General features: G+C 35.8%; 1 protein-coding gene and 1 pseudogene across 11 annotated transcripts in view; one reads left to right on the forward strand and one right to left on the reverse strand.

Annotated features, from left to right (window-relative positions):
• Nucleotides 1-1,356: 1,356 nt before the first annotated feature.
• Nucleotides 1,357-25,752, reverse strand: part of HYCC2 (hyccin PI4KA lipid kinase complex subunit 2) — a 75,718-nt gene continuing 51,322 nt past the window's right edge. For 6 of the 10 annotated variants that reach the window (XM_082397080.1, XM_082397087.1, XM_082397078.1 and 3 more), the window contains 4 exons: nucleotides 16,795-16,882; nucleotides 14,134-14,293; nucleotides 13,233-13,400; nucleotides 1,357-9,111 (listed from right to left, as the gene is read on the reverse strand). In XM_082397080.1, coding sequence (XP_082253206.1) covers nucleotides 8,510-9,111; nucleotides 13,233-13,400; nucleotides 14,134-14,293; nucleotides 16,795-16,882 — 1,018 coding nt within the window. In that variant the 3' untranslated portion in view covers nucleotides 1,357-8,509. The remainder of the gene's footprint in view (nucleotides 9,112-13,232; nucleotides 13,401-14,133; nucleotides 14,294-16,794; nucleotides 16,883-25,752) is intronic. The other 4 variants (XM_082397086.1, XM_082397079.1, XM_082397085.1 and 1 more) reach the window with 2 other exon arrangements.
• Nucleotides 16,895-25,751, forward strand: LOC309631115 (RING finger protein 122 pseudogene; annotated as a pseudogene). The gene has a single exon. The product of its transcript is annotated as an RING finger protein 122 pseudogene (transcript).

The following is a 25,752-nucleotide window of genomic DNA, read 5'->3' on the forward strand; positions in this document are numbered from 1 at the left end:
ATCTATGACAAAGTAGGCAAGGATATACAATGGAGAAGACAGTTTCTTCAATAAGTGGTGCTGAGAAAACTGGACAGCTACATGTAAGAGAATGAAATCAGAACAGTCCCTAACACCATACACAAAAATAAACTCAAAGTGGATTAAAGACCTAAATGTAAGACCAGACACTCTAAAACTCTTAAAGGAAAACATACGAAGAACACTCTTTGACATAAATCACAGCAAGATCTTTTTTGATCCACCTCCCAGAATAATGGAAATAAAAACAAAAATAAACAAACGGGACCTAATGAAATTTAAAAGCTTTTGCACAGCAAACTATAAACAAGACAAAAAGACAACCCAAGAATGGGAGAAAATATTTGCAAATGAATCAACAAAGGATTAATCTCCAAAATATATAAAGAGCTCATGCAGCTCAATATTAAAAAAACAAACAACGCAATCCAAAAATGGGCAGAAGACCTAAATAGACATTTCTCCAAAGAAGACATACAGGTGGCCAAGAGGCAATGAAAAGCTGCTCAGCATCACTAATTATTAGAGAAATGCAAATCAAAACTACAATGAGGCATCACCTCACACCAGTTAGAATGGGTGTGCTGGAGAGGGTGTGGAGAAAAGGGAACACTCTTGCACTGCTGGTGGGAATGTAAATTGATACAGCCACTATGGAGAACAGTATGGATGTTCCTTAAAAAACTAAAAATAGAACTACCTTATGACCAGGCAATCCCACTACTGGGCATATACCCGGAGAAAACCATAATTCAAAAAGACACATGTACCCCAATGTTCACTGCTGCGCTATTTACAATAGCCTGGTCATGGAAGCAACCTAAATGCCCATCAACAGACGAATGGATAAAGAAGATGTGGTACAGATATACAATGGAACATTACTCAGCCATAAAAAGGAACGTAATTGGGTCATTTGCAGAGATGTGGATGGACCTAGAGACTGTCATACAGAGTGAAGTAAATCAGAAAGAGAAAAACAAATATCATGTATTAACGCATATATGTGGAATCTAGAAAAATGGTACAGATGAACCGGTTTGCAAGGCAGAAATAGAGACACAGATGTAGAGAACAAACTTATGGACACCAAGGGGGGAATGCGGGGTGGGGTGGGGTGGCGGTGGGATGAATTGGGAGACTGGTATTGGGAGACATATATACACTAATATGTATAAAATAGGTAACTAATAAGAACCTGCTGTATTAGAAAAATAAATTTAAAAAGTAAAAAGTTCAGACATGCATAAATAAAATTGCATGCTTTGAAAAAATGCAATGAAGGACCATTTTAAGCTATGAAACTTAGGTAGATATAAAATTAACTCCGGGAAATCCAGTCAAAAGCCAAATAAAGCTGTATTTTATACTGTACAAAAGAAAATTTACATTCTTAATATATCTAGATACATCTAGGGAAAAATTACACATCTCTCAAGAAACACAATATTTAACATCTTAGATATGTTTCTGCATTGCAGACTGTTAATGAATTTTATACATCTTTATTTACAATAACTTAAAATATTTTTTCATCTCTGGCAGATATTTACAAGGTCAACAGTGACTACATTTCACATTTCAACAATCAACAGCATTAACCAGTTCAGTAAGACAGTTAAGATAATGGCTTACATGCACCAATAAATATGATCTTAAATGTACGGTTTTTTTTTCTTCAGTTCTGAAAAAAAATGAATGTTTTCACTAGTCCTAGTGTGAAAGGACATCAGTCAATAGAGATCATATTTTCTTCATGCCTAGCCTATTTAAATTTTAACCAGCACTATTCTCTGAATACTTGGGAAGTTTACACCAAGCAATAGGTTGATGCTGGTTAAAAGACAAACAAACAAAAACGCCAAGAGCTGACCTATACAATCTATATCCTTTTATGAAGCAGACATGTGAAAGTGGGATATTTCCTGTATACTTGTCCATTGTGACAGAGATCAGACTACCTAATGTTACAGCAGTAAAAACTTTTCAAAAATTGTAGCTCAGGAAAGCCAAATTATTATGAGAAAGTGGGAAAATAATCTGCACCATAAAAACTGTTTCTCTTAACCAATTAAACTGAATGTAAAGCCAGCATAATTTTTAGAATAAGAATCCACTGTAGTTAATGAACTTATTACAAATATTTTAAAACCAACAAAGAACATTGAATATATCTCTCAATTCAGTTTGGATGATAAAACTTAAAAAACCCCACAAAAACCTAAATTAGTAATTGTTAGAAAGCCAACTTTCTTTTGTAAGATAGCTGATCAACACATTCATTACTTTTTAACTACCACCTGATATGAAAAAAAATAATATAGAGCCTGTTTGGAACATCAGTTAATATACAGTTTTATATTTTCCAAAAAAATCATTATTTAATAGTTTAAGTAAATCCATTAGTTCTTATTAACCTATACATTTAAAAACGAATATTTCAGCTTTCTGAACCCAATCCTGTTTTTCTGCAAAGAAAAACAACAATAGAGTGATCATGTATATAAATACGTAAACATACTGTTTTAGCCAATATCATATTTACTAGATATAATTGACATTGCCCATTTAAAAAGATACATTTCCATAATTTACCTGTCAATTTTATTTTTAAAGAGTCACAATATCATACAATATGCCAATTTTAGGAATTCCTCCCTCCCCCTTTTATTTAATACTGATGAGCAGAATCCTCAATCTGAGTTAAGGAGACATGAAAATGTGCCATAAGAAATAATATTTGGACTTAACCTTTAACTGGTACTTTTGCTGGAAGTATAAATGTTGACATTTTACCAACATGATAAGAAAACCTCAAATGGAATCTTGTAAGTACTGTATATCTGTTCCAGATGGAAGAACATTTCCCCCCAGGGCTAGAAATCAATCCTTTATGTTAAAGGGGCCTCATTCCTTAACAGGTACTCCAAAATTTATATTTGGTTAATACATTTTCTTTGGTAAATTTTGTAATTTATGAAGATGTGAAGAACTTCCTCTGATATAATTAACATGGCACTTTTGACACTAAAATACAGCAAACCAGATTGATATCAATTCTGTAGTTGGGGATGGATTGTCCAATTAAGTTCATTTTCTTTGAAAACAGAAGACTTTCTTTACTAAACCTACCTCCAGGTATGCAATTATGAAAAAAAGACTCATTTATACTTTAAGCTACACCTAATTCTAATTTTGGGGGTAAAATCTATATTAAACAGAATAGCATAATAGCAGACATCTGAATGTGACTTAATTTGTAAACAATTTCTTAAAATCCAGAAACAAAACATAGAACTTACATTATCTGTACTATGCTGCCAGTTATTTCACATCATTCCCAGCTTTCTGCTAATGTCTATCCTGAACTGTTTGCTCTTGTGTGTATTTCTCATGTGACTAATCGCAAAGACTACAAAAATACTGAAGAGACTGAAGTTAACCAAAATTTTGTGGTTGTGTGGTCAGGTTCAGAAGGAGTGTACCTATATGGGCAGGGGAAGGTTGGATGATATGACTCCTCTAATTCTAATGGGTTGAGATCACCACACAAATTTCTGGCACCGCCAAAAATCTTAATAGTTTAAGTGCACATTGGTTGACTCTATGAATAGCATTTCCTATGTATGCTCAGTGCCAATATGATATACCCATTAGGTACACAATGCAGGTAATACTAAAATTTATGTCTTACATTATCAACATGACCACCTTGGCAATGGAAAGTTGTACCAATCTGGTGACTCATGATTTTTTTTTAGCATGTTAACAGTTTTACACTGCATTTCATCTTCTTATAATCTGGCAAATATTCTAATATTTAGAGTTTAAGCTATCAATTATTTCTAATTGGTTTTCAAACAATTTGTTTCTAAAAAGCACTTAAAAAAATTAAAGTATTACAAATAAGTGTCTCAACCGACTTCGTGGTTTGAAACATCACTAATCATTCAACTTGAAATATAAAAAGTCTCAGGTTCAGACTGTTTAACATAGCCATAGTATAGAAAAGTTGCTCTGAAATTCTTGCAGATTTTCTGACCACTGGCATGGCCTTTAAACATTTTTAAACTGAAAAACAAGTATGTAACTGAATACTGATTTAAAAAAAAACAAAACCATAAATCTCACTTTGTAATCTAAGATCAGAAATGGAGAGATCCTCCTTGCCAGTGTTTGTATAAGTAGTGTACTACCCACTAAAGACAGATACTAGTGTTTTTATTTACAAATGAACATGCAGAGAAGTAAATGAGACAACTGATTGTCAACAACTAAAGTACTCAAAAAATGGACCCATACTAACCTATCCAAGTGAGGTAGCAAAAACACCCCACTTCATTAAAATAGTCACAAATATAGTGCGAACAAAACAATTTGAAAGAAGTTATTCTCAGTATTCCAGTGTCTAATAAATAATTATAATTACTTTAAAACTACTAAGTGGAGTTTGAGAATGTAGGTTGGAAATATTGAGCTTATATAGCTGAGACTACTGCAACTAAGATATTTTATACTGTATATACACTTTAAATGACATGGTCACCATTCTGTTATGGAACCATAAGCTTCACACTATATACCTTTTTCAATCACATAAGGAAATACTGCTGTTATCTATCTGCTCTGGGTACAAATAAGGTTCAATCTCTTTACATTAGAAATTGTGGAATCAAATTTATTTAATCTTTACTTTGCAGTACTCCACTGTGCAATACAATTAACTTGCCACCTAGGTGACTGTGAAAGCTGGCTGATTCAAAAATTACATAAGATAGCTAGAAACACTGATCAAAGTCATTTCATTGGGTTTATTTTTGCATTTAAATAAATCCCCAGAAATATAATCAACTATAAAATGGCAGCATTCAACTGCTATGTGGCAGAAAATAGTAAGGCATAAATCAGAATAAGAAAAATGTATCTATCCTTATATCTGTGGTATAGATACCTACATTTCTAACACTTCCCCATCTATGTTTACTACTCTACATTTTTTTCTGGATTTAATACCTTTCTTCACATGCTGTATTCACCAACTACTAGACCAGAACTGTAAAGAAACTACAGAAGCGGAGAGTGTTACATTTACCATAGGACGAGTAAAAGGAGGCAGTGGGGTGTTAATACGCATTCAACGGGAGACAGGAGTTTAATTCTGGCTCTGCTTCTTAGTTATGTGACTTTGATCACATTACAACCTTTCTGAGCCTCAGTTTCCTGAGGATGGATATGGAGGGGTGGGTGCTGGGAGACTGGCTAGATTATCTCTATGGTCTCTTTAGCACAAAAATTCTGACTCTATAATAAACAGGCACAGGAGAGTCATCAGGAGGGTAAGAGTGGTGGTAGGGGTCAGGATTTCAAATTACAACCATCACCCCCCTCCAGATTCTCAAAATATTTTTATATTTAAAAATCTTACTTCCAAGGTAGCTTTCACTTTACACTTGGTTTGTTCTAGAAGACGTAAATGTTCTAGTAACATGATTTCAAATTAATGTCATAGAGAAGAGTTCCCAAAGCTTTCAGATATTTCTTTGTATTTTTTAATCAAACCTGGCATAGATGGCATCAATCAAATTGTTTTGTTATAGAAAACAAGTATTTTCTCCCTAACTAGCTTGTCCATAAATGGAAGAACTTTTTAAAATGGAAATCAGGAAGTATAGAAACAAAAGGTTGTTAAAGGATAAAGCGTGAATATTGCTGGCATATATTTGTAACAACTGTATATCTGAAAACTATTTTACATTAAATGCCAATAAATAATGCAAATGAATGTCAAAAATCTCTTAGAAAATGTGACTATGGTTTATGACTAATTCATTTTAACTATACCTTGCACAGGAAATCTGTTCTAAGACCCCGAATGCAAAATTTGAATTAAATGAAATGTTTCTTCTTTGGGGCCAAATTATATCACTTAAAATAATGGAACACAAATGTTAGAGGGTCATGAAATATTAACAGGTATGTATATGTACAAAATATATACAAATACACATAGAAATAAATGAAATTCTCTAAGGTGAAAGTTTTTCAGAACCAACTTTTCAGGTATAACATAAGATTTCTAACAAACCAGAGGGAGAGCTTATTATATTTATTATAGCCTTTGCTGTAATTTGGTATTATTTGGTATTTTTTTGTGCTTTAACTAAAATCATGCTAGATTTAGATGCCAATAAATGCACAATGTGTTGAATTAAAAACAACCCTTCAGTCTCTTAAATCAACCAGACATTTCTGCCATAAAGTTACTGATCTCCAGCCATGGCCAAGATCTCACCCCCTGGTAAGTACAATGCTCTTTTCCTTTCACACCTGAAACTCTGTGTGTTATAGAGCTTTACACCTCATTTATTTGGTTGCTTTTAATTCATTTATCTGACATCCCTTAGTTAAATTAAAAGAGGTAAGGGATATCTAAAATATTCTTTGTGATTTATACATATACACACTATACACACACACACACAAACAAACATATATATATACACACAAATCAACAAATCTCTGTTTATCAACTTTTAGTTTTCCCCCGGACTTTGGCAATGTTGTAGGTAATGGTTCAGGTTCTAGTTTTCCATTTTCATGTGAGCTGAAAAATATTACACACCACCAAATTCAAACAAGCATCTCACTGTTCTTATAAAGATTCTAACAGAAAGTCCCTTACAAAAACCTCTTACAATAAAAGGCGGGGTGGGGGGGATGGGTAGATTTTTAGGTGTGAAAAAAACAAGAGGCATTTTTCTGGTTATTTTATTTATCAAAATCTATTGTAATTTTAATCAGTAGAGATAATATTTTAAACTTTGTTAATTAGGAGAATACTTGCTTTCTATAAATTCAGTATATTTTTCTTTCACAACAATAAAATAAAAATGTCTAAATGTACAAAGCACTAATCACTCTGACATACTGTGTGGAAGAATGTATAGCAGTTCAAGTCACAATACACTGATTTTCAAAAACCAATATATTTTCTTCTATTTCAATCAAGCATTAGAGCCTGAGACCCAGAAGAGGTCATAATGAAACCTTATCCAACCAAATCAGATCTAAAAAAAAAACTTTTTTAAACCAATAATGCACTTTTGTAGCCTCTTCGCACAGTTACCAAATGCTACTTACATACATTCAACATCTAGCTTACTGGCATGATTTTTTATAAAAATGAGAAACTTTTGCAGATATATGATTAGAAGGTACACAAATTGCATTACATTAAACACAAAGGCAGTGTGGTCCTTGTAGGAGAAATCAAGTCAGTACCCCCTGGTAGAAATGTTCTATAAAAATGTGTCACATTGAAGCGTCAGTGTTTTCAGCCAATTATCTGTCCCTGATGTATTTCCTTGGAGTATATGATCTATCAGGACTTCAGGTTTCTTAATCCAAAATATCTGACTGAATTTAGGTACATCTAGAAAGCAGCTGAAAGGGTTTCTCCAATCGTCTGACATCACAGAAAGTGGGTTGAGAAATCCCTCTCTTTACCTGAAGAAGTACCTGTTCTAATTCAGTCATCAACAGCTCACAAAGGAAAAGAAAAAAAACAATCAAAACTTCCCCTCACACACAATCCCACACAAGCTAAACAAAAACTACCCCCTCCCCCCATAAAACCCCAGCACCAAAGTGTCAATCATTCCTGGGAAATAGAACATGCCCCTTGGATTCTCTGATTTATTAGCTGTTCAAACTTGAAGGACAGAAATGACCTTATGTCCTTGTGGGGAGGAGGGAAGACATGTTAATAATGACTATAGAGCCACTGAGAAAGTGCATTATCTATTACACAATCAACTTAGAGCCCTGTCCTCCAACAGAGGCGGCCACAACTTGATTTAAATGCCTCAGTAATTGAACATTGTGTCCTCGAGATAAAGGAGATGGGGGAAAAAAGAGCCACCCTCGTTTTAATGAAAAAGTGCAGCAGTCTACCACCTTTCCCCATGCTTCTCAAGAAAATAATTGCACAGACTCAGAGAAGTCCAAAGTCATAGCAGAATCTCTGAGGCACTCCTGGTTAAGAGAGAAAAAATATGACCCAGTAATCTTCATAGATTATGAGAACAACCCGTTTTTTTTTTTTTTTTAAACAAAAGCTGAAGAATCATTCATAGGGATCATATACACCATTTCCTCTAACATAACCTCAGTCTCACAGTGTTGAAATGGGACCGATCAGCCTACGATGGATTGCACTTCACCCAAGGAGAAAGGAAGGTGTGGAAAACACAAACATTTTCTACTGCTTCACAAACACATTTACAAGGAATAGGTGAAGAGAAGATATAGGAAGGAGGGAAAAGAAAACCTTATTGCTGTTTCCATACAAAATACAGTATGAAGATACCTAAACTAAATCAAATCTGTTTATGATGACCAATATTTTCACAAGTGGGATGAAGTGTCTTCTTGCACATGAAATGTTCAGTTTAGAAGGTAAGCAGAAAGATGAGAGAGGATGTCAAGACTACACCTGGGATATTAGCTGCATATTGAAACTTGGGGATCGAGACTGCTTGGTTAAGGGAGCTCCTGGGCTGAGGAGCTCTTTACCTTCTCCAGCTTGACCTAGCCGGTCTTCCTGTAGACTGACAGTTGAATATCGATTACCATTGTTAGCTGCTAAATTAGTAACACCCTCAGTGCCAACCCCAATGCTGGTACTTGCTTGACTGCCATTTACATAGTCAAATGATTTACTTGAGGAAGCACTGGCTGTCCGGATTAGACTTATACTATTAGTTTTTGGCACCACCTGGCCAGCAGGCAGGCTCAGGTGTTTCTTCATCGGCGTCAGCTCAATTGAATCTACACTAAGATCACTTGGTTGCTGTACATACTGCCTGCGAACTACTGAATCTCGAGGGCTCTCACTGGATTTGATAGCAGAAGCTGTTTCTTTATCCTTGGCTGAACGCCCAGTTGCTACTTTCCTTAAGTTTCCCCTCTGAGAAGAGGAGGATGGTTTGGTCCCAACTGGCTGGTTGCTGAGGGAAGCCCCTGATGAAAATCCTTCATCTGCATCATTCAGGTTTACCGACTCCTCTCCTCCATTTACACCCTCAGCACCTAAAAAACAAATCAGACAGACTCAGCAATAGCTAAATTAAATAAGAAGCAGCTGTGAATAACAACTCAACTGACCTTATCTCCTAGGTAATGTTTGCTATAGGTCAGCAATGGCCCTTGCTATCAACACTTCCCCTAAATAATTTAGGGGAAGAAACCTTAATCTATACAGAATTCTAATGTTATTCATTCTATTCATTTAGCTTTAATTAGGCTAGCTTTTGTAAAACTATCCACAAACAAACCTAGCATACTATCAATATTTAGACACACAAAACAACTTAAGGTAAAATACAATATTTTGTTATCATAAATCTTTATGATACACCTTGTCAATTTGAGGTGACCATATCTATTTAAAAAAACAAAAATTTTTCCTCATATCTTCCTTAACCTATCATAAAATAGAACTTACAAATGAGACCCCCTTCTAATTTCAGTCACCCAGAATAATGTCAAAAACTCATCCCCAAACCCTTTTTAACTACAATGAAATTTTATATTTATTCAACAGCTAAGTGCTTCTAAATGGCTTTAAAACCTTTAACATGGAACTAGTACATTTTCTAACTCTAAACTAAAAGCTCTAGATTGCTTCCAGTAACTTCATATTCACATTTTGTCTTATGAAAATCTCTACTCACTGGTTTCCATATTTTCTTGATCGATTAATGTGAAAATATTTGATTATCAGAGAGCAAGGGTAGGGAACCAGCAGGGATACTGGGGAAGAATCTTTACTATTTTATAATATATAAATAATATACAATAATTTTTATATGATGTATTTCTATAATATTTTTAGTACTGAGATATATTATTGTCGGGATCACAAAATACTATAGTGTCTCATTACGTTTCATGCAGAAACTGCAGTTAATGAAAGAATTCTTATCTTGGGATTTTGTAAGAAAGGAAGCATATATAATATATTTAGCTTGGGGTTTCCAGAAAGCCCAATTCTCTTACTGAAAGTATGATCAACATTCTTTTAGAAAGTAGAGCATTTGTTTCTTTCAAAAACTGATAGCAGTTTGCTACCTTTTAAATATGTTTACCAGACTGTAAAAAAGTTAAATCTGAATCTATATACAGATATCAATATTATAGTTAAGGTAAAATGTTAGGAAAGAAATCTAAAAAAACATTACTTTGAGATACAAGTTACCTAACTAAAATATACATGAAATACTTAAACACAATCTTTAACACAGTACCTGAAAAAAATAAAAATGTTTTCTCATATGGATTAGTTATTTCTTTCCTTCAAAAGAAGAATGAACTAGGCTATCCTTAAAGCAAAAGGCATCTTGTTATATCCAGCAGTTTAATAATCTTTATTCATCATGCAAAGCCATATGAAAATGCAGCTGACACCACTTCTCTCAACCCCTTCTTCAAAAGAACCGTATATAATGTACAGCAAAACAAAAACTTTAAATTATATTTATATGACATCATCTCAGCAATTTATTTACAATTACTCTAAAGAACTCCACAATGCCCAAGAAAAGATAGTTACTGGTTCAGAATTAATATCAGTAATATAAAACTAGGAGTGAACAGAAATGTATCATTGGGTATATATATGGTTAGGAAAGGAGACTGAGAGACTTAGTGCTAGCTTCTGAATCTTGCCACATGCAGATCTGATGCCCAAGCAATATGGCCATAAAGAGATGATGATAACATAAAAACCACCATGCAAGAGAATCTACTGATATTTTATATACTAAGAAATGCTATTTCAGTATAGTGGAACACTGAATATACTTTAATCACAAGCGTTGTCCTCAGTTTAGTAATAACTTTAAATCCAGCTTTTAAAAGTCACTTCACAATCGGGATAAAGGTAGGTGATGGGCTCATATTCTCCCTTCAATTTCAACATATAATAAATACAACTTTAACTGTAAAACTATTTAAAACCATTAGAAAACATGTTTTCTTTTTCTTTTTTTTTCTTTCTTTCTTTCTTTTTTTGGCTGCACCACACGGCTTGTAGGATTTTAGTTCCCTGTCCAGGGATTGAAACTGGGCCCTCGGCAGTGAGAGCACAGAGTCCTAACCACTGGACCACCAGGGAATTCCCTTCTTTTTCTTTTAGAAGACCAATTATTGATGCTAATCCAAAAGCTCCAGAAGACTTCAGAATTACCAAAACTTTTCATAGGTTTTAGCAATTTCCATATTTCTGTTTAAAAAACCTCAAGGAATAAAAAGGCAATTGTATCTAACAACTTTTTTCTTTTCTAATTTTCTCCCTGGGTGATACTATTCATGATCCAAAGATGAGATAACCAAAAAGGATTTTTAATGAACTTTTCTACTTATGTCTGCCTTTCCTTATAAATTAGCTTTTACCAATATTGATTTAAAGCTACAATTAAGCTAGATTAAAAGGGAAAATAATTTGAGAAATTTCAAACACACCGAAGGGACTCATTCCTCTTTCTTTGTGGCTACATCCCACCCTCACAAAGTGAAATTTTACCAGTAATAGGAGATATTAAAATAGGATGTTTTAACATTTAATAGGATATTTTAAAGGAATTCTATTTTGATTTCTTTTTCAAAGTGTATGACTTACGATTAACAGGAAGAAATTTTTCTACCTAATCCCATACTTTTTAGAATTTCATCAAGTGTTAATGTACTTACGTTTAGCACAAATACTCCAATATTCTAACAATGGTAGTAGATACACTTCAAGTGTCTTAATTTGGCATCAAGAATGTGGAGAAATACACTGTTGTTCAATTTAGGCCAACTCTGAATTCGACATCTATTCATGTATTTATTTTTATGCATTATACAAGATAAAACTGACTCCCAGGGATAACATAAAGAGATACAGAAGAACGAAAAGGGAAGACTGCGTCTTTCACATGATTCTCTTCATAGCACCAACTTCTTTGTGTCCCTAGATCATGCACATGCAACACTGTTAAATGAAGTAAGGTCAATCTGGGCAAATGGGCAAGGGAACAGAGGATAGATTTAGATTCTTACTGAGCATGCTCAAATTTCTAATGCATCAAAAAGCAAGAGATTTCCCTAAGGTAGAAGGTGACTGCTTCATGTATGTTTGGTCTTTAAAATAAGTAAAAATATGTAACCTATTTTAAAACTTCTTGCTATATTTCATGAATTAGTGTATAGCGTCCACAGCAGCAATATATTAAATAATGAAAAACTATTAGGCCACAGTTCCTTCTTTCACAAAACCAGCTTCTATGGCATCACATGTAAAACTGCAAATAAATACTTTCCTATCACAGAGAAGTATTCTTTTCCAGATAGTGGTCGTGGGTGTGGTGGCAGGGGAGGGGTAAAAAAAATTCTCATTTGAGATACCCACACTGTAGAAACAAGGATCTGCTAGGATTTATAACCTCTAAATAATACATTTCAATTCTGTTTGGGAGCTTTATAAGGTAATCATTATTTACAATAAATGATAAAATGTAGTGTGCACCAGGACAGCACATTTATAGAGGAAAGATGTCAGTAGTTCACTAGTTAGACCCAGGCAACCTGACTCAAAGATGATAAAAAGCCAATCAATACTTGTTTATTCTGTCAAAGAGATAAGAAATTCTTGTTAATTGACCACCCTGGGACTACAGACAAATCAGCCGGCTCCACTTTAGTCCAGTTTCTCAAAGATAATGTATTAATGCTTTACAACTCTCCTCACATATTTTCAAAAGAATACATTACTATATAAATGAAATTGATGCATACTGACTAATAAGGCTCATGTCCATTGGGTGCATTTTTCCTTTCCTGATGTTAGAATAAACATGCTCAGTAATGAAAAAATCCCAAGCATTTGCAGACCTTTTGGAGACAGGCCTCTCCCTTGTTAGTAGCCATGCCAAGCTGTTCTTTAATTACACAGGGATGCAGACTCCAGGCCAGCACAAATGGTAACTAAAGATTGTACCTGACCTGGTGCTAGCCATATGGGGGGGTGCACTTTGCAAGGAGGAGCTAATATACCCTGGGGTAGTGGAAACACACACTAGAATGCAAAGATGTTCTGCTTGGGGACAGAGAGCCAGGATCCTTCTCCAGCAACTGCCTCACTGACTTTTGCCTCCTCATCTCTGTCCTACCCTCTGTTGTGGCTGCTGCTGAGTTGGGCTCCGGTGAGCCGTGCTCAGGAGTCCTGCGCACCAGCACCTCCCCCTCTTGCACACGTTTGATCCCTAGGTCAGTGGAGCCGTGTTGGATCGGGGAGCCAGGAATACTCGAGTCAGCCTCGTTTGAGAAGTCAAAGCCATCTGGGATTCAACATATAAAATTTTAGTGCTTTTGTGCTGCTCTATTCTTTTCTGAGCATTTTGACCCAGGCAGATAAGAGAATGTATATATGGATATGATATAAACGCAAACATTATTTATATAGTTACATGTGTGTGCACAGCATGCACACACATAAGGCAGCAGATGAATAATGTGAGGTTTGCAAATGAATAGGAGAGAAAAATAGAGGTCATTAAAACGGCAATTAATATCTCTTAGGCAAGACAGCTTGACTATTCAAGTACCATACACCTATGAAATACTGCTGGATTCAGCACTTATATGAAAAGAAAAAGAAAGATAAAAATCAATTCTTTTATGGATAGCTGTATTATACCATTAGTTTGGCCAGTTATATAGTTTTCTCCCACAATTCTCATACAGGCACCTTTTTTCCCAGTATGATAACAGGCTTAAAGAAATTTCTTTCCTATTGCTATTACTAGTTCAAAAAAAGACAAAAATTAACTTGATCTTATTTTCTGTTTTAACATTCATACAGCAGTCTAAATAACACCTTTCTGCTTTATAAAATATATATACATATTTATATTAAAATGAATTCAGGTATTTAAACCATATTTCTAGTGCTATTTTTAACAACTAAACAATTTTACTGTAATTACATAAAGTACTATAATATCATGTGCTAATATAGTCTGTAAAAACTTACTTTAATCCATGAGTGGGCCGTAGGGATTTCGTACTCACCTTCTCTCCTCCATCTATGGCGACGGATTGAAGCTGTTGTAATCGCAGTCCGAGAAATCCTCGGCACTGTTGGAGTGACTTCGACTTTAAGTACTTTCTGGCCTTCTTGTGAAGAATCAGGAGCATCAAATGGTAATGAGTTTTTCATGGCATTGGCAACCTAAAATGATAACATAAGTCTATATATATTTACACCCAATATACAATTTATGCTTATTTTACACTTCATGTTTCCCTACTTTTTAAAATATGTACTTAAAACGTCTATTATAAAATATACAAGTATAATGTGTCAGAAATGTTTGTATCTCCACTGGTCTATATTCTTTTAGGCAGGCTTTAAAATGAGAATTCATTTAAAATAATGTGAGTCACACAGCCCATCGATTCCTTGAAGTTGTTGACTTTCAAAGAGAAAAATACATTCCAAAGAAAGAAAAAGTGTTTTTAACATTTGAATCCTGATATGAGAAAATTTAGAATAAGTTTCTGATTATTCAGATGATAAATAACATGTAAAATTTAATCTATAATAAAAAAATTAGCTTTGTTTCCATGAGGAGAAATGTTCCCTAATCACATCTGGCATTTTGTTCCACCACTTTCTGCCCTCCATGGAGGAGAGTGAGATATGTGCCTGGAGAGTAATCACCATTGGCTGCTCCATGTTTCCTGATTGGGTAGTCCTAATCTAGCAAAGACCTTAAGCTAGAGGACCGTTTTCTCCCTCCCTCTCCACTTGGACAGGACAAGTGAAATGCAACAACCTGGATACCTGTGCCTGCTCTGCCAACTCAAACCTTCTCTCCAGTGGGCTGTTCCAACATCCAGATGAAAATGTAGGGAGTGAAGTCTTTCAATCTAGCCTTTATCAGCAATAAGGATGATGCTTGTTTTTCTATCTACCAACTATTTTATCTATTTATCACCGGGCTCTATTTTTGAATAGAGAAAAGGAGTGTTATTCACTGGGTCCCTTGGAGACCCCTAACAATAAAGGATTATTCTAGAACTACAGATTACTAATCTCTCTACCTATACTGCCTTGGAAATGCCACCTCTAGTTAATTTATAAGACTTACAAGGATAAAAGTATGAATTTAAAGAGTCTGACATGCAAGGTCTTATTATCATGATATAATTTTTTATCTTGTTGTCCATTTGTTTTTTGGTTTTCTTTTTGGCTGCACCGTGCAGCTTGTGGGATCTTAGTTCCCCAACCAGGGGTCAAACCTGGGCCCTCGGCAGTGAGAGTGAGGAACCCTAACCACTGGACCACCAGGGAATTCCCTGTCCATTTGTTTTACAGTAACCTTTAGGTAAAATTAGGGATGTTGACATGAGGAAAAAAATTCAAATATGAAAGAATTAATGTAAATGTTACTTCAATAAATTTATATTTAGCTTAAGATATAAAAAATGATATGAAGAAAATGGCTTTAAAAATTGTACTCTTAAATTGCTGCAAGTAAAAATACATAAATAATATTTTTAAAATACCATTATAAAATACTACAAAAAGCTTAGAAAACACAGAAAATTGCAAAGAAATAAAAACTATCCACAGTTGAATCACCTAGACAACTATTAGCATTTGTTTTGTTTCCTTTGTCCTGTCTAGATTTAAAACATAGTTGTATACTGCTTTACCACTTAACACAGCTAGCATGTTCCTTTAATATGAATTTTCAAACATATAATTTCATCAAGTAAATAACATAACTTAACCATTCTCTGCTGTAAAATGTTTAGAGTTCTGATTCTTTTGCAATTAAACTAACATTGATCTAGTGTTCACAATACTTTAAAAAATTTTTTAAGTAGTTTCTTGGGAAATGTTGCTAGACATGGGATAGAGAATACACACACATACCAAACTGCTTCTACAAAGGGATGATCAGAGTTGTATCATACTGTTACTGGTAACATAGAGAATGCCTTCCTTACTCTGCTACTGGATGTTCACGTTTATTTTTTGAATGATCATTTACCCTTTGGAGACATATTTATTTTGTGGAAGAGTATGAAATTTTTATATAGAACAAAATATTAATTGGCTTTTTTGTCATGCCTGTTGATAATATTTTTCTCAATCTGTATACCACATATTAATTTTGGTTTTAAAAAACTGATGGTTTAGGGACTATCCGGTGGTCTAGCGGTTAAGACTCCGCACTTCCATTGCAGGGGGCGTGGGTTCGATCCCTGGTCAGGGAACTAAAATCCCAGATGCTGCACAGTGCAGCCAACAAAACAAAACAAAACAAAACAAACAAACAAACAAAAACTGATGGTTTAGAATTTAGATGTTTATGTAGGAAAAAAAAAATTCAGCCTTTTTTGGTGATGTGTCACCATTACTAAAGCTTAGAAAGTCCTTCCTTCTCTAGAAATTTGAGGAAATATTTATAACTTTTCTTCTTTCTTTTCTTAAAGGATTTTAAGACATTTAATTCTTTAATTTATCTGAACTTTATTTTGATATGTTGTAAGAGGACAGGATCTAAACCAATTTTGTTTTCTCTCCAATTGTTACTATGGAATAAATCTTTTTCCCTCAATGATTTGAAATGCCTCATATATTACATATTGAATTTTAAACTTACTAGTGCCCTTTTCAGGCACAGGAATGTTTAATAAAAACTAAATATAACAACTTACCAATAGCGGCTGAGAAAAGAGTTCTAGCTGAGCTCTATAAATGATGTCATCAAGGACTTCCTGGCCAAGGTCCCACTGTCCATTATACCTATGGAGAAGCAGATTATTTACTATCTTTAGCAAATATCTCTAATTTTCAACAACCATCTTTTCTATTCTTCCAAGTCCTATTATTTTGGTTCTGTAACAAGATTTTCACGTTAATTTTTGCATCCTTTCATTTCTTGGTTACAAGAACAAAATGAAGATTTCAATACTAACATTTAAAATATTTTACAGGACTTCCCTGGAGGCGCAGTGGTTAAGAATCCACCTGCCAATGCAGGGGACATGGGTTTGACCCTGGTCCGGGAAGATTCCACATGCCGCAGAGCAACTAAGCCCGTGTGCCACAGCCACTGAGCCTGCGCTCTAGAGCCCGCAAGCCACAACCACTGAAGCCGTGTGCCACAACTATTGAAGCCCGTGCACCTAGAGCCCGTGCTCCGCAACAAGAGGAGCCACCGCGATGAGAAGCCTGCTGCAACGAAGAGTAGCCCCCACTCGCCACAACTAGAGAAAAGCCCGTGCACAGCAATGAAGACTCAACACAGCCATAAATAAATAAATAAATTAATTAATTAAAAAAAAGAAAGTCATGAAACTTTCTAAAAATAAAATATTTTACAGATGTCTCTACATATTAATTGGTTTTCATCATGTGTTGATATTTAGGGTAATCTATTTAATGCATTCATGAAAACCGGGGTTATGAACTATGTAGAAAGACATAGAGTTCCATACAGAAAAACTGACAGTTTCTAGTCTTCAATTTAATGACTAGTTATATTTTGGCTATTTTAAAAGTACTGAAAGGACTATGAACAATTATACATCAACAAACTGGACAACCTAGAAAATGGATAAATTCCTAGAAATATACAACCTACCATGACTGAATCATGAAGAAATAAAAATCTGAACAGACCCATCACTGTACCCAGAGGAGATTGAATCGGTAATCAAAAACCTCCCAATAAGCAAAAGTCTGGGACCAGATGGCTTCATGGGTGAATTATACCAAACATTTAAAGAAATAATACCAATCTTCAAATTCTTCGAAGAGTGAGCACTTCCATATTCATATCATGAGGCCAGCATCCCCCTTATACAAAAATCAGACAAGGACACTATAAGAAAATTACAAGCCAATATGCCTGATGAACATAGTATAAATGCAAAAATCCTCAACAAAATATTAGCAAACTAAATTCAACAATTCACTAAAAGGATCATACACTATGGTCAAGTGGGATTTATCCCTGGGATGCAAGGATGGTTCAATGTCTACAATTTAATCAATCGTGATACACCATATTAACAAAATGAAGGATAAAAATCACACAATCATGTCAATAGATGCAGAAAAAGCATTTGACAAAATTCGAAATCCATTCATGATTAAAAAAACTCTCAAAAAAGTGGGTACAGAGGGGATGTAGCTCAACATAATGAAGGCCATACATGATAAGCCCACAGTCAACAACAAACTTGACAGTGAAAAATGGAAAGCTTTTCCTCTAAGATCAAGAACAAGACAAGGATGCCCACTCTTGCAACTTTTATCCAACATAGTACTGGAAGTTCTAGCAAATCAGAAAAAAAGAAGTGAAACTGTCTCTATTTGCAGATGACATGATATATATACAGTTGACCCTTGAACAACACGGGCTTGAACTGCACAAGACCACTTATACGTGGATTCTTTTCAATAAATACCAACTACAGTAGTACACAATCTGTGGTTGGTTGAAGCGTAGATATGGAAGGCTGACTTTAAAGTTATACTCAGATTTTCAACTGTGCAACTGGCACCCCTAACCCTTTTGCTGTTCAAGAGTCAACTGTAGAAAACTCTTAAAACTACACCAAAAAACTGTTAGAATAAACAAATTTGGTAAACTTGTAGGTATAAAAGCAATATACAAAAATCTACTGCATTTCTTTAAACAAAAAAAGAGAATTCCCTGGTGGTCCATGGGTTAAGACTCTACGCTTTCATTACTGAGGGCGTGGGTTCAATCCCTGGTCACAGAACTAAGATCCCACAAGCCATGGCCAAAAAAAAAAAAAAAACTACTGCTTTCTATACACTAATAACAAACTATCAGAAAGGGAAATTAAGAAAACAATCCCATTAACAATTTCATTAAAAAATACCTAGTAATAAATTTAACTAAGGAGGTGAAAGACCTGAGCATTGTACACTTATGATTTTCATATAATACCTCAATGAAAGAAACTGAAGAACACACAAATAAATAGAAGAATATTCCATGCTCAAGGACTGAAAGAACTAATATTGTTAAAATGTCCATACTACCCAAAGCAATCTACAAATTCAGTGCAATGCCTATCAAAATTCTAGTGACATTTTTCATAGAAATAGAGCAAACAATCCTAGAATTTATATGGAACCACAAAGGACCCTGAATAGCCAAAGCAATCTTGAGAAACAACAAACCTGGAGGCATGATACTTACTAATTTCAAACTGTATCACAAAGCTTTAGGCCTAAAAACACACAGAGATCAATGGAACAGAATGGAGAGCTGAGAAATAAACATATGCATATATAGTCAATTAATTTAAACAAATATGAGAATATAAAATAGGGAATGGATAGTGTCTTTACTAAATGGTGCTGGGCCACCAAACCAGCTTTACAACAAATGCTAAAGGAACTTCTCTAGGCAGGTAACACAAGAGAAGGAAAAGACCTACAAAAACAAACCCAAAACAATTAAGAAAATGGTAATAGGAACATACATAATGATAATTACCTTAAATGTAAATGGATTAAATGCTCCAACCAAAAGCCATAGACTGGCTGAATGGATACAAAAACAAGACCCATATATATGCTGTCTACAAGAGATGCACTTCAGACCTAGGGGCACATACAGACTGAAAGCAAGGGGATGGAAAAAGATATTCCATGCAAATGGAAATCAAAAGAAAGCTGGAGTAGCAATTCTCATATCAGACAAAATAGACTTTAAAATAAAGACTATTACAAGAGACAAGGAAGGACACTACATAAGATCAAGGGATCAAACCAAGAAGAAAATATAACAATTGTAAATATTTATGCACCCAACATAGGAGCACCTCAATACATAAGGCAAATGCTAACAGCCATAAAAGGGGAAATCGACAGTAACACAATCATAGTAGGGGACTTTAACACCTCACTTTCACCAATGGACAGATCATCCAAAATGAAACTAAATAAGGAAACACAAGCTTTAAATGAAACATTAAACAAGATGGACTTAATTGATATTTATAGGACATTCCATCCAAAAACAACAGAATACACTTTCTTCTCAAGTGCTCAAGGAACATTCTACAGGATAGATCATATCTTGGGTCACAAATCAAGCCTTGGTAAATTTAAGAAAATTGAAATCATATCAAGTATCTTTTCCGACCACAATGCTGTAAGACTAGATATCAATTACAGGAAAAAACCTGTAAAAAATACAAACACATGGAGGCTAAACAATATGCCACGAAATAACCAAGAGATCACTGAAGAAATCAAGGAGGAAATAAAAAAATACCTAGAAACAAATGACAATGAAAACACTATGACCCTAAACCAAAAGCAGTTCTAAGAGGGAAGTTTATAGCAATACAATCCTACCTCAAGAAACAAGAAATATCTCAAATAAACAACCTAACCTTACACCTAAAACAATGAGAGAAAGAAGAACAAAAAAACCCAAAGTTAGCAGAAGGAAAGAAATCATAAAGATCAGATCAGAAATAAATGAAAAAGAAATGAAGGAAACAATTGCAAAGATCAATAAAACTAAAAGCTGGTTCTTTGAGAAGATAAACAAAATTGATAAACCATTAGCCAGACTCATCAAGAAAAAAAGGGAGAAGACTCAAATCAACAGAATTAGAAATGAAAAAGGAGAAGTAACAACTGACACGGCAGAAATACAAAGGATCATGAGAGATTACTACAAGCAACTATATGCCAATAAAATGGACAACCTGGAAGAAACGGACAAATTCTTAGAAAAGCACAACATTTCAAGACTGAACCAGGAAGAAACAGAAAGTATAAACAGACCAATCACAAGCACTGAAACTGAAACTGTGATTAAAAATCTTCCAACAAACAAAAGCCCAGGGCCAGATGGCTTCACAGGCAAATTCTATCAAACATTTAGAGAAGAGCTAACACCTATCCTTCTCAAACTCTTCCAAAATATAGCAGAGGGAGGAACACTCCCAAACTCATTCTACGAGGCCACCAACACCTTAATGCCAAAACCAGACAAAGATGTCACAAAAAAAGAAAAACTACAGGCCAATGTCACTGATGAACATAGATGCAAAAATCCTCAACAAAATACTAGCAAACAGAATCCAGCAAAAGGATCATACACCATGATCAAGTGGGGTTTATCCCAGGAATGCAAGGATTCTTCAATATATGCAAATAAATCAATGTGATACACCACATTAACAAATTGAAGAATAAAAACCATATGATAGTCTCAATAGATGCAGAGAAAGCTTTCGACAAAATTCAACACCCATTTATGATAAAAACTCCAGAAAGTAGGCATAGAGGGAACCTACCTCAACATAATAAAGGCCGTATATGACAAACCCACAGCCAACATCGTTCTCAATGGTGAAAAACTGAAACCGTTTCCTCTAAGATCAGGAAGAAGACAAAGTTGCCCACACTCACCACTATTATTCAACATAGTTTTGGAAGTTTTAGCCACAGCAATCAGAGAAGAAAAAGAAATAAAAGGAATCCAAATCAGAAAAGAAGTAAAACTATCACTGTTTGCAGATGACATGATACTATACATAGAGAATCCTAAAGATGCCACCAGAAAACTACTAGAGCTAATCAATGAACTTGGTAAAGTAGCAGGATACAAAATTAACGCACAGAAATCTTGCATTCCTATACACTAATGATGAAAAATCTGAAAGAGAAATTAAGGAAACAATCCCATTTACCACTGCAACAAAAAGAATAAAATACCTAGGAATAAACCTACCTAAGGAGACAAAAGGCCTGTATGCAGAAAACTATAAGACACTGATGAAAGAAATTAAGGATGATACAAACAGATGGAGAGGTATACCATGTACTTGGATTGGAAGAATCAACATTGTGAAAATGACTATACTACCCAAAGTAATCTACTGATTCAATGCAATCCCTACCAAACTACCAATGGCATTTTTCACAGAACTAGAACAAAAAATTTCACAATTTGTATGGAAACACAAAAGACCCCGCATAGTCAAAGCAATCTTGAGAAAGAAAAACAGAGCTGGAGGAATCAGGCTCCCTGACTTCAGACTATACTACAAAGCTACAGTAATCAAGACAGCATGGTACTGGCACAAAAACAGAAATATAGATCAATGGAACAGGATAGAAAGCCCAGAGATAAACCCAAGCACATATGGTCACCTTATCTTTGATAAAGGAGGCAAGAATATACAATGAGGAAAAGACAGCCTCTTCAATAAGTGGTGCTGGGAAAACTGGATAGCTACATGTAAAAGAAGGAAATTAGAACACTCCCTTACACCACACACAAAAATAAACTCAAGATGGATTAAAGACCTAAATGTAAGGCCAGACACTATAAACCTCTTAGAAAACACAGGCAGAACACTCTATGAAATAAATCACAGCAAGATCCTTTTCGACCCACCTCCTAGAGAAATGGAAATAAAAACAAAAATAAACAAATGGGACCTAATGAAACTTAAAAGCTTTTGCACAGCAAAGGAAACCATAAACAAGATGAAAAGACAACCCTCAGAATGGGAGAAAATATTTGCAAACGAAGCAACTGACAAAGGATTAATCTCCAAAATATACAAGCAGCTCATGCAGCTCAATATCAAAAAAACAAACAACCCAATCCAAAAATGAGCAGAAGACCTAAACAGACATTTCTCCGAAGAAGATATACAGATTGCCAACAAACACATGAAAGGATGCTCAACATCACTAATCACTAGAGAAATGCAAATCAAAACTACAATGAGGTATCACCTCACACTGGTCAGAATGGCCATCATCAAAAAATCTACAAACAATAAATGCTGGACAGGGTGTGGAGAAAAGGGAACCAGTAATTCCACTTGTTATATATCTGAAGGAAACTAAATCACTATCTCAAAAAAATGTCTGCACCCCAATGTTCACTGCAGCATATGTACAATAGCCAAGACATGGAGACAATCTAATTGTAAATGGACAGATAGATGGATAAAGAAAATATGGTGTGTGTGTGTATATATGTAATGTATGTGTATATACAGTATGTGTATACATACAATTATACACACATATGTGTAAGTATATGTACATAAGTGTATACATACACATATATATACACACGCATATATATACACACAATAGGATATTATTCAGTCATTAAAAAAAAGAAGGAAATCCTGGGACTTCCCTGGTGGTCCAGTGGTTAAGACTCCATGCTTCCAATGCAGGGGGCCTGGGTTCAATCCCTGGTTGGGGAACTCCCGCATGCCGCGCAGCACGGCCAAAAAAAAAAAAAAAAAAAAGAAAAAAGAAAAAATAAAGGAAGGAAATCCTGTCATTTGTGACAACATGGATGGATCTTGCGGGCATTATGCTAAGTGAAATAAGTCAGACAGAGAAAGACAAATGCTGTATAATCTCATACTTGTGGAATCTAAAACAAAACAAAATAAACCAGTAACTGAACTCATAGATACAGAAAGATTGATGGCTGCCAGAGGCAGGGGCTAGGGGGGTGAGCAAAAATCGTGAAGGTGGTCAAAAGGTACATGCTTCCAGTTATGAGATAAAATCCTGGGATATGATGTACAGCATGGTAACTACAGTTAACAATCCAGTACTGTATATTTGAAAGTTGTTGAGAGAGCAGATATTGAAAGTTCTCATCAAAAGAAAAATTTGTAACTATGTGTGATGATGGATGTTAACTTGTGGTAATAATTTTGCAATATAACATATATCTAATCATTATGTTGTACACCTTAAACTAATTCAGTCTTACATTTTAATTATATCTCAATAAAACAATTGTCTTTGTTATTATATAGCTTTCAAATAAAATGTGTAATTCATTTTTTAAAAAGTACTAAAAAAGAGAGTTCGACTTGCAGAGGAAGGCGGCTGCCGCGCACCGCATCCACCCCTCCTGCAACCCTTTAAGCCGGTGTGCCCAGCCGGCCTGCCCAACCCGCCGCCTGCGTTTGTTCGCCTGAGGAAGCCAGCCAAGAGTTCACTGATGTACCCATTCCAGTGGGGTAATGGGTGTTTCTGCGGCCTGGGACTGGTGAGCACCAACAAGTCCTGCTCGATGCCACCCACCAGTTTCCAAGACCTTCCCCTCAACGTCTACGTGGTCATCTTTGGCACAGGCATCTTTGTCTTCATGCTCAGCCTCATCTTCTGCTGTTATTTTATCAGCAAACTCTGGAACCAGGCACAGAGCAAACGATACGGATATAAAGAGGTGGTGCTTAAAGGTGATGCCAAGAAGTTACAGTTATATGGGCAGACCTGTGCAGTCTGTCTGGAAGACTTCAAGGGGAAGGATGAGCAGGGTGTGCTCTCATGCCAACACACCTTTCACCGCAAGTGTCTGGTGAAGTGGCTGGAAGTACGCTATGTCTGCCCCATGTGTAACAAGCCCATTGCTGGTCCCTCAGAGGCCACCCCGAGCATCGGGATCCTATTGGATGAGCCGGTGTGAGTGCTGCCTCCATACCAAGGCCTGGAGAAGATCTCTAGCCTCATGGGTGCCTGGTCCTTCCGCAAAGCCGCAGTGAACAAGACTGTTGGGTGGTGATAGGCATGCTCACCTGGAGGGGTGGGGGTGCAGGGCTGGTCTTCCAGCATCAGGGTGAGACTAGACTTGCCCACCTCTCTGCTTCCTGAAGCCTTCTTCCCTGCTACTCAGTTTTGATGGACTTGCCCATCAGGACCACTGTATCCTGGTACTGGTCTATCTGCCTGCCTTGTCCCTGCTCTGGGAAAAGAAATCCATTCCTATTTGGCCAAGAACTTAGAGCACACTCCCTTGAGGGTTCCGCTGAGGAGGACAAGCTGCCCTGACCTAGAAGAAGGGATGAGATGGGCTCTGCCCCACCTGTGACCTCCCCGCCCTCTCCCCACTCCTTCCAGAGGAAGGTTAGAAGGGAAGGAAGGAAAGATGGAGGAACCAAGTGCCTCCAGTGGAAGCCAGGGAGGCTCTGTAGGAAATCGGGAAGAGCAGGGATGAACAGAAGAAAAGTCAATGTTTACATGGGACCTATGGAAACAAAGGCTGGCTGGCCGGCCTGCTGACTACAGGGGGGTGGAGGGCAGCCCCCTCCCCCTCCTAGATCTGAGGTGCTATCCATTCCCTGTTCTTTGGTTGATCTCAGAGCTTCCTATTATGCGTTGGGGTTTGAGTATCCACCGCCCCAGAGGAAGGGCTTGGTCTACACCCAAATGGATTCCCAGGGTTTTTTCTAAAGGAGCAAAAAGGGGCCTGGGGATGGGGGTATCTGAATATTAAGGTCGCAGTGGACACCCTCTTCCCCTCTGTAAACAGTATTTTTATACTTCACCCTCACCATCTCAGGCTTTATACATGGAATCCCCCAAATGGAAGGGGTAGGGGTTTTCTGTTCCTCCCCCAAGTGGGTGAGGGTGGGAAAAAGGTATGTATTTAAAGAAAATTAAATTTAATAACAAGTTTCTCTAAAAAAAAAAAAAGTACTAAAAGAAATTCATATTAGAAAAACAAGATAATGGGTCCATCATGGAACAAAAAATTCAGTGTTGTGTAACTAATAAGGAAAAAAGAGAAACATTAAGTTTCCAAACACTAGAAAGAATTCATCCAATTTCACAGTACACCT

This window comes from Balaenoptera borealis (assembly GCF_965194805.1).
Source record: "Balaenoptera borealis genome assembly, chromosome: 6".
In the NCBI taxonomy this organism is placed as follows: Eukaryota; Metazoa; Chordata; class Mammalia; order Artiodactyla; family Balaenopteridae; genus Balaenoptera; species Balaenoptera borealis.